The following is a 9,923-nucleotide window of genomic DNA, read 5'->3' as shown; positions in this document are numbered from 1 at the left end:
CTCTTGTTCATCCTCTTGTTCATCCTCTTGTTCATCCTCTTGTTCATCATATTTATAATCTTCATCTTCATCATCATCTTCATCCATTACAGTTGAGAACAAAGTTGATTTCTTTTTAAAATGCTTTTCGACTTGTTCATTTATGATCTGTGCCCTTTTCTCTTGTTCAATCAATTTCTTTGCTCTATCTACAGCCGACACAAAATTTCCTTTTGCCTTTGCTGCTTCTTCCATCTGTTTTCTATGTTCCTGGGTTTGTTCATATAGTTTTTTGAGCAGCATCGAGTTATGCTCTCGTCTATAGGTTTCTGCATTACGAACAGGCGACACTGCCAAAAATGGATATTTGGGGCGGTCTGGTGAAGTGATTTTTAGTTTGGAGTTATAGATAATTTCAAGGTCATCGCTGTCACTATCATGTTGAACTTGCATTTTCGCTTGTTCTTGCTCTTTCTTTAACCTTTTTTCCTGCTCGCGTTGTTCTCTACGCTTAATAAAGTCTTCATATGACTTTATGTTCATCGTTGGCTTGATCTTTACTTCATTAGCTCTCAGAATACGTTCTCTTTGACGATACATTTCCATTTCTTCTCTCTTGGACATAGGTCTGTCATCGTCTGAATCGTCTGATGAACTATTCAACAGTTCCGTCTCCCGTACTAGTCTTTCTCCGTTCTCATCGACCTTTGACCTTAAATCGTCTCTGTTCTTCCTCGTCTTCCTACCGCCGCTTCTACGTTTTCTACTGAATTCTTCCTCCTCCCCATCTGACTGTTCTTGCCTTAACCTCTCCAAAAAGTCATGTACGTCTCGTCGTTGTTTCTGAGGCGGCTGTTCCAGGATATCATCTCTAGTCTTTTTCTTCTTCTTCTTTTCTTTTTCTTTCTCTCGACGTTTTAACTTATCAACCTTCTTTTTCTTCTTTTCGGTAATTGTATCATCGTCAACAGGTCTTAATGGAAAGTTCATGTATTTGTTTTCACTATTGTTGTTGTTATTGCTATCTGATATCAAACTTTTCTCAATCTCTCGAATAGGTCTTATGGAATCATCGTCTGATTCATCCTCAAGCTGAGTCAGGCCGCTCTCTTCTAGTCGAAAGTTACCCATTCTTAGCAGATTCTTGAGTTTATCTGAAACGTTGTAGTTATCAAGAGCATCGTTTTCGTTTCCAAAAGCAGAACTAAAATCATCTTCAGAATCAGAAACGCCTATATAGCTTGAGTTTAATCCATCGTCTCTCTTCGTTCGTTCACTCATTTTTAATATTATAAAAAGTATGCAAAAAGGGAGGTCGCGGTCACTTTTTAAGTTACAGAGTGCACGCGTCAAATTTTCTCGCGCGCGTGTGTGTGCGCAATAAATAAATAAAAAACTCAGTTGCTCGATTGCAAGCCTGAGAGTGGGTTTCTTTCCTCTTTACTACTGCTAATATTTACTAATGCATGAAAAGAAGTAGCAAAGAGTGGTGTATGATCCCAGAAAGACTATGATCAATAGACCGGCTAGCTAAAAGCGAAATGCAAGTGAAGTTTAACTAGTTCATCATCCAAATATGCCTGTAGAACGCTGAAAAGATGAATATCTTATGAATACTTTCATGGACCAACTTGAAATTCACATTTCTTCAGAAACCCGACACTGCTACCAAACAGGTAGGAATACTGGTCATCTTTGTAAATCAATGATATCGCGATCCAGATTACTTCGTGGGATAGTTACTGGTGCCGAAGCTAGAATTAATACGAAAAAACAAGTGAAAAACGCTAGGGCAGTATTGGGAGAGCTTTGCTGAAGCCGAGTTCTTTAACACTGCTCAAAGAATTCGAAAAGGAAAACCGGAGGCAAAGAAGAGACAACAGAAGAAGCGGAAGATACCACTGCACAGAGACAAGAAGAATAACAAATAAGAACTTTTAGTGCTTCTTTGCTCTCTTTTAATATCAACTCAATTTTCCCTAGCTATGGCTTAAAGTTTGCTCAATATATATACACACTGTCTGAGGCGAGAACAGCTCGAATTAATGGATACCTACGGCATCAGACTCCTTCCAGAACAGCTACTCCTCTTTCTCATACAAGAAATACAAAAAGAAATAATGAAGCATTTGAACATAGGATACCAGATAGAAGAATGATTTAACAAGCAGAAGTAGATGTACTACAAAGACAATTAAAAAAAGTTAATTCTGAACGACGATAGTTTACGCTTAGAAACAATATCCGCGATTTAAAGAAACAATGGATAAGAAGTGCAGATAAAAGATTAATAGCCACTGGTATAGAGCAAAAGCAACTGGCTTTGTCAAAAAGTTCAATAAACGAAAGCTTCTAGAGATGCTATAAATGAAAGGCTTATAGACACGAAACAGTAATTATCAGACGCAAGAAGAAAATTGTATAATAATCTTAATCAGGCCACTTCCTATGGCAGCAATAATAGTCAGTTATCTTGTGTTGAACATTTCAAGCTTGATGACGCTCAATCTGATTTAACAAATTTCGCTTTTTCTGGGACGGGCAATGGTTTTGTGACTATGACAGAAACAGCAAAACTATCACTAGATCATTTCAAGTTTCGCTTTTATATAACAAACTCTCAGCTTTGACAGAAAGCAGTTTGATGCAGCTTATTTTCGTCTATCCGCAGATTCTGCTAGTTTTGAAATTTCTACAGAAAGAGGCCATGTTCTTCAAGGTTGCAAAGCCTTTCAAAGCCCACGCGTCCGAAATTGTTTATGGTAGTGGTGCGAATCAATTAAGATCAAAGTATCAACATGCTAAGAAAACAAATGCTAAAGTTATCTCAGAAATTGAATCAAAACTTAGTGAATGCAGCTTCCAAGATATAAGCAGTATTGATCAATTTGATAATTGATATAATGGAAAAATCACGCACTAAGGCGTACTTTGAGATTTCTATTACTTGTGACAAAGAGTACGTCAATTACGAACGATGAACTGCAAAAGCGGAATATAAAGATAGGCTGTGTTCTCAAGTACGATCCTATGTGATTTCAAGCAGCGGAAAGCCATCAATTATGCTCTATTGGAGATAATGGTCTCTGCTTTGTGTCGTCCATAAAGGGTTACCAAAGATATGGAGGATATTGGAAAATTATCAAACGTAACCTCTACACTTTGATTTGCATAACAAGCGAATACAATGCCTCACTAACTTGCATTTTTTGTTACAAGAAGCTGTTACACCCAAAGCGCAAGACAATGGACGAGAATGGCTGTATCAATTTAAAAAAAAATGTAAATGACGCTTTTGTTTGCGTGAACCCATCCTACCCGTCAGTAAAAGCAGATCAAAATACTCATGTTACAGACATGCTGAGTGTTGTTTCTATTGACTTGTCTGGTATGGCGGCTCTGCTATGTGGGGCAGCATTCCCTCAATTCAACAGAACTATCAGTCCATCGTAGATTGATCAGTTCTGCCGAATTGCTACCGCTTTCTGCACAGAAAACGTGATTAAGCCTATAGCTGCTGGCTATACACTCTTTCCGGAAAGTAAATTCACCTATGATCGAAAATAAATGCACTCAATGGTGAGAACAAAATTCATGCTGTACGAAATATAAATTCGTCCTCACCAAGAATATTTTCCTAGTACCAGCCTTGACATCCATGGATATACTGTATTTTCAAAAAATAATGAGACTGAATGTCGTGCTTTCCAAATTTAGATGTCGTATTGAAACCATTGTAATGTTATCTGAGTAATTACAAATACAAAAAGAATATGGCTCACTATCCCATTTGACAGTATTATTAACAGGTGGGCTGTCTTGGAGTTGAAATTAACTTAATATTAGCAATAGTCCTCTTTAGTCTCTTGTAAAAGTTTAAATTCTTTATTCATATTTGGCAATGCATATTCTTGAATGGTCACGATATAGATTGCTTCTATTTGATATGGTTTCTTTATCTCAGGTACTCGATCCTGAAGCTTGTTTGGAAAAGAGTCCTTTTTTTGCTTCTTTACAGCAGTTATCAAATGTCCCTCTGAGTGTTCAAAGATTCACAAATCAAAACTAGCCTGTCCTCATGGTTTTTGCTCTGACTCGCTTGCCTTGCCCTCTTTGCTCTCTGGCGTGTATCTGGAGCGTTTTCCCAATTGCCTCGTCTGGTGCTCTGGGTTCTCTCAGTCCTCCGTTCCTTTTTTTTTTTTTGTTTATATAATCCTGGGTAGTTATCGCTACCCTCCCCAGAATGCACCTTGGGGGTAAGTAAAACTAATATTAGGGTATATGCCCTAATACTAACATACTTTTTCTCTCTTTTGACATGATGTCGTTTTATTCAAACATATTTTTCTTTATCGTCTTTTTACGTAAATAATTTTTTTTATTTTATGACAATATTTTATAAAAATGCAGTAATGCCTTGAGGATAGTTATACAACAAATTAATTCGAGTCTTTTGGCCTTGATACTTGTAAAGTGTATCTTGGTCTTTGGAATTTAGTTTGAGGCTGCCTGACTAAATTTCTCTGGCAATAGTAGTTGAGGGGTTGCCAGCTGCACACACACGCTTTTAGAATCAAGCTCCTTCTTACCTTTTTGCGATTGATCCTGTTAATCGAAGCTGTTAAGACTTATTTTGTAATGGTTTTATATTAAGTAAAAACTATTTTGAAGCATTGTTAATATAATGTGAGGTCAATGGTCTACAATCTTTATTTTATAAGTTTAATGTTTGATATAAACAACAGATCTTATTACAAATTCAATTGATAAGCTTGTGAACTATTAAGCTAAGAGAAGGCCCATAAAGTATATGATAGTAAAGATGAAAAAAAAAAAAAAGAAATACAGTACGTGGTAATATACACAATTGTTGTATCAAATAGGCGATGGATATTACAAAAAAAGACGGATCTTTAATAGTTTATTAAATCAAAGATAGTTTTAGAGTGACAATTTCATGAGGTTTAAATCGTATGATCGTTCCTTCATTTATCTGTCTTTGCTGCTCTAATTCTACAATGTCATCATCCAACACTCGAAGATTCTTACTGAATGTCCGACTGACATTTGAAGGATTTGTTGGATTGATAATAGGTATCGATTCAATATCTTCTTCTAATATATTACATTTACTCATTTTTTCAATGACTCTCGAACTAATAAGTACCAGATCAGTTGCAGGTACACATACATCTATTTCTTTTTACCTTATTAATCTGGCCTTGGCATGTCCACCATAAGCTTCGTATAGTCTGATGATGACATCGTTTGAATCCTCAGCTAATTTTATAGTATCAAGTATCACATTAGGGGCATTTTCTATTGTAAATTGAGGAACAGCATGGTCTACATCATGTATTCTACTCTTTGGAGTCACACTACAGATATACAAAAGAGGGAAATTGATATAAGCACATTTTGTAAATATTCGTATTCATACCTTGCCAACAACGGCGCATTAAAATTATAACCTTGCTGGACCACGTCCGATTGTAAAAAGTGATTAGGGTGTGGATAAATAGCATACTTGAATATATGGTGACCTAAATCACAATTTGAATCTGGTGCCTTGGGTGATCGCAAAAGAGATAGCCGCATGGAATTCTGAAATGCTGAACACCCATATTTACAGTCATTCAACATAGCCACGCCATATCCAAATTCGGACAGATCCATAAACTTTTGAGCCATCACCTCAAATTTGGCACTGTCCCAGCTCGTGTTGTAATTTGTTGGTCGCTGCACATAGCCATATTGACACTCATAGGTCGCTACGTCCGTCAGGATATCCCAAGAAAACTCGACCTTCATAAACTTTCTGTTTTCGTTCCAGTCAACCTCAGTTTCGAAATCAAGTCGACGCGATACAGCAGTGAGTACGACTATCTGCCGCAGACGACTAAATTCAGAAATCTGTTTCTCGATTAGAAGTGAGACACGAAGGGGTCCCTGCTCAAGGATCTGCACGGATCCTTGGTCTACCCTTCTGGCTTTTTCCAGATGATATATTTCAACATCCCACGCATCCCAGAAGAGAGGAATATCTTCATATATCTTGAATTCGTTGCCACATTCTCCTGGTCTAATCAGGTCGCGCTCTACTTGTTTGTCAAATAATCGGACAATATGGCCGGACTGATCAAATGTGACTTGAATAAACTGGTTTTCGATAACAATGTGGTTCAACTGATCCATCTTGATCTTTACAGGTTCATATCCTAATTGCTCCTTAAAGCTGTAGCCTTTGGACCCCATTGGTGGTACGTTATTCACTATATAAAAAGTCGATGAGTATATTAATAAACAAATAATTGTAAAGCTTTACCAAGTGCATAAGCTGATCTCCCAAAGGCAGAATATTGTGTTAATTTTGGTAATCCTTCGTTAAGAGGCACTGTCACTACTTCGGTTCTTTCCCAAGGTAGTGTGTTGATAATGGCCAAGGCTGCACTATCCATATCAGCTATGTGCACACATAATGGACTAGTTTTTTATACCTTTTGTATCATCCAACGTAGGTTCCTCCTGTAAGTTGAGTAGTTTTGCCAAATACTCATTTCTCATCTGCTTTCCCAAGACATCAATCTTGGTATACAGTTGCAAACAGTCATCATAGACCATTTCAATAGCAGAGCCACCCATGACATCATGGAATTGAGTTAGACATAGGAATTTCCAAAACTCGTTGATGGTCTCTCTAGGATATCTATGGCTTTTTGTTAGTGTATCTTTTAAACAACATTCTTGTCTCTTTACTGGAATGATTCAGGGTATTTCAGATACGCAAAGGTTGCCAGCATCTCAAGATCTCGAAGCAGAAATTCACAACTTCGGTTTAATTTCTTACACAATGATTGTGTAGTATAGATGCCTCTGTGCAGCTCAAAGTACTTTTTTTTATATGTGGATCAGCTTTAGCATACACATCCTCCCCTCCAAATATATACATATATACACGTACCAATTCACCTTTCCAAAATGGCAATTCGTTAGCTGTCTTTTCGATTTGCTCATAAAATTCGATATCTGAAGCCATCTTAATCTTTGGTAAGCCGTCCTTTTGAAATTATTTATTAGACTTTTTTTTTTTTTTTTTATTATATGTGGTGATCAACTTACCACATCCTTCATCCGTCGTAGTCTCTCTATCATGCTTGCCAAGGGCCCTCCTCCTCCATCACCATTACCGTACACTAACAGACTCGAGTTGGAAAAGACTTTATCCTTGTGATTTTTGACACTGAAATAAAATAAAAAAGGGGTTATCCTTTTTGTTTCTGACCCACATCCAACTTGTTTTTACCTTCTCGTAAGCTCTTCTGGTGTGCATTGAGCATTATAGGTTTCTGATGGTGCCATATGTGTTAATATTTTTGTACCATCTAATCCAATCCACCAAAATGTCGTAAGAGGGAATTTGTTGACATTGTTCCATGATAGCTTTTGTGTGAAAAAGTATTTCATGTCTGCTAGTTTCATTAATTGAGGTATCTTTTTTGTCAATCACATTAAAACACTTGCTTTCCTCTTATTTTCTTTGTCTTTTTACCTGTGCTGTATAACCAAATGAATCAGGTAACCAGAATATTTTACATCGTTTTCCAAAGTTCTCTTTGAAAAATCGCTGCCTGTTTTCATAAAAAGGGGTCAGTTATGATAACATAGGTGTTCTTTCTTACCCTAGAAGAAATTGTCTACAAAGTGATTCTCCACCAGGTATATTGGTATCCATCTCTACCCATGTCTATAATAACAACAATAAGAATAGATAGGTAAAAAAATAAAAATAAAATAAACAGTTACTTACCCCTCCAGTAGGCACGAATTGACCCATAGCTACCTTCTCATGTATTCTTTCCCACAGCAATAGATAATTTTCTTTGACCCACTCATATTGTTGTGCCTGTGAACAAATAAATTTATAGTCAAGGTATCTGTCCATCAGATTGATCTGTGATGACCAACTGCGAGCACATTTTCGAATTGTTTCTTCAAACGGCCATAGCCAACCAGTGTCTGATATGATTAGCTTCATTATTACATAAATATATGTATATAGTATACCTATATGACAATGTCCAACTGCATATACCTCATGCTGTGCATCACCATTCTTGGCATTTAAAAATTCGCGTGATATATTTAGTGCTTCGACAATCGATCGATCGTCACCAGCCGAAAACACGTTCATGATCCTGTTTGCTGTATAAAGGGCTTGGGAGCCTCTTAGAGAATCCTCTGGAAAATCTTTGCCAATACCAATAATTACTTGAAAATCATGCAAAAGGTCCCAGGCAAGCTTATTAGGCACAACAAGTTCCTACATGTGGTTTAATAAAATGTCACTTTTTCTATTGTCTTTATTACCAGTTCGTGTAGATTGAAGAACCTGTTTGGATCGGGTGGACCGATTAAACCACTACCAGTACCAAACATACCGTTACATGCCATTTCAACATAAAACTGAATGATTTCCCCTCCTTGCGCACTTGTTGTCAAGATATAATCCAGTCGTGCATCGTTTCCAGCTGTGTGATATACATAGAGAGAGGGGTTTAATTTCTTTCGCGCTAGACCAAATTGGTAAATTATATTAAACTTTACCACCACCTGTTAAACCCTGAAGAGGCAGACCTTCCATACTCCAAATTAAGGCTTCATTGTCTGAATTCCAAATGAAGTGTACTTCTTCACCAACAAACTCTTCTGGAATCCGCAATCGAACATGGAACCAGTGTGTAGACTAGCCAATATGAATATATGCTGTAACATTATATATATATATAATTACCCAAGAAGGACCAAACCATTCACCTAGGTGGGTAGGTCTAAATTCTTGTCGAATAGCTTCTTCGAATGGTATTCGCTTTAGATCAGGAACACTGTAAACTAATAGCGAAATGTATTCCTCTATTTAATGTGAATATCAAGTACATATACTATGCTTTATTCCCCAACCTGAGTCAGTTCGTGCTTTATATAGTTGAGAAAGAAGGTTGATGTCACTGCCATTGACACCAGAAGTTACAAAATTCGAACATCGATCAACTGTTATACTTCTTATAGATTTTGGATGCTGAATAATACTTGGCTGTGTGCTGTTACTGCTATTGTTGTCATGATTATTATGTTTATTGTTGTACTGAAATGGTATAAACTGAGGCGACAGTTGATCAAAGGGAAATTGGCTCAAATTCATTACAAATGAAAAACAAGGGAAAAAGCAAGAATGAAAAAAAATAAAATAAAAAAAATTAAAGACCTTATATTTGACAACCTTCTACGCACTAACAAAAAGGATATGTGCGTGTGTGTGTGCAAAAGTTGACATTCCCTTATTATTTACAAATACACAATTCCAAAACTTTTTTTCTTTTATTGTAAATAAAGAGAAAATATAGACACAATTTAAGCCTTGTTGGCGGTCTGATAAAGGCCATTAGTCTTTAATATATGCTTTATCATCTTATTTTACCTTTTGGAATCTGAATCTAGGAGGAGGAAGTCTGTTGCGACGCTCGGTGCGAGAACGAACACGGACGATACGAGCGTGAATAGCGCAAGAGACACAGTAGTGAAGCTTGACGTAGAGCTTAGGAATAGCATATTCTACATCGAGAAAATGAATATGTCGCCATTTCTCCCTCTCAATTATTTACCTTCGTAGACAGAAGCTTCCTGAATATCACGAATGGCAGCAGTTTCTACCATGTTACGAATGGTGAAACGCTTAATGGCCTTGTCCTATTTTATCAAAAGGTTCAATAACTCTGCTTGTCTTTGTCCTTTTCTATCTAACCTTGGGGACACAGCGGTAGCAGTTGATGCAACGGACAAACTTGGTGTGTCCACGTCCGTGTTGGTTACGTCCATTGTTTCTTCTCTTGCTAGTCTACGATTCCAGATATCAAAAATATTAATCAATCTGTCCATAACTGACCATT

At 37.0% G+C, this 9,923-nt stretch overlaps 3 protein-coding genes across 3 annotated transcripts; all 3 read right to left on the bottom strand.

The window, feature by feature from the left end:
• Positions 1-90: 90 nt before the first annotated feature.
• Positions 91-1,260, bottom strand: RHIMIDRAFT_240185 (uncharacterized protein; the record flags this gene model as incomplete). Its single annotated transcript, XM_023609323.1, has 1 exon — positions 91-1,260. A coding segment is annotated over one exon (1,170 nt), but the record flags the coding sequence as incomplete, so codon positions are not given.
• A 3,609-nt stretch (positions 1,261-4,869) lies between these two features.
• On the bottom strand, positions 4,870-9,476 carry RHIMIDRAFT_229429 (alpha-mannosidase 2C1). Its single transcript, XM_023607639.1, has 18 exons — positions 9,455-9,476; positions 8,938-9,405; positions 8,771-8,889; positions 8,587-8,722; positions 8,347-8,507; positions 8,044-8,299; positions 7,787-7,995; positions 7,659-7,723; positions 7,529-7,607; positions 7,283-7,470; positions 7,099-7,219; positions 6,941-7,036; positions 6,736-6,869; positions 6,477-6,685; positions 6,305-6,424; positions 5,420-6,251; positions 5,187-5,357; positions 4,870-5,135 (listed from the first exon to the last, which is right to left on the bottom strand). The coding sequence occupies exons 2-18, from the start codon at positions 9,176-9,178 to the stop codon at positions 4,904-4,906; spliced, it is 3,369 nt and encodes a 1,122-aa protein (XP_023463785.1). The 5' UTR covers positions 9,179-9,405; positions 9,455-9,476; the 3' UTR covers positions 4,870-4,903.
• RHIMIDRAFT_245746 (ribosomal protein S26e) lies at positions 9,388-9,922 on the bottom strand (the record flags this gene model as incomplete). Its single annotated transcript, XM_023610241.1, has 5 exons — positions 9,388-9,405; positions 9,455-9,588; positions 9,639-9,723; positions 9,779-9,871; positions 9,920-9,922. 5 exons carry the CDS (start codon positions 9,920-9,922, stop codon positions 9,388-9,390), a joined length of 333 nt encoding a protein of 110 aa, XP_023463784.1.
• Position 9,923: the final 1 nt, after the last annotated feature.

Source organism: Rhizopus microsporus (genome assembly GCF_002708625.1).
Source record: "Rhizopus microsporus ATCC 52813 unplaced genomic scaffold scaffold_15, whole genome shotgun sequence".
In the NCBI taxonomy this organism is placed as follows: domain Eukaryota; kingdom Fungi; phylum Mucoromycota; class Mucoromycetes; order Mucorales; family Rhizopodaceae; genus Rhizopus; species Rhizopus microsporus.
Note: the sequence above shows the minus strand (reverse complement) of the source record. Positions and strands in the feature narration are given on the sequence as shown.

What these genes read in the sequence shown, in the direction of transcription:
- RHIMIDRAFT_229429 (XM_023607639.1), bottom strand. Translation starts at nt 9,178, where the DNA reads ATGAATTTGAGCCAATTTCCCTTTGATCAACTGTCGCCTCAGTTTATA. An exon ending in AATGGTTTGGTCCTTCTTGG is followed by an intron (nt 8,723 to 8,770) that starts GTAATTATATAT and finishes CATATTGGCTAG; the next exon opens with TCTACACACTGGTTCCATGT. An exon ending in TCTTCAATCTACACGAACTG is followed by an intron (nt 8,300 to 8,346) that starts GTAATAAAGACA and finishes AACCACATGTAG; the next exon opens with GAACTTGTTGTGCCTAATAA.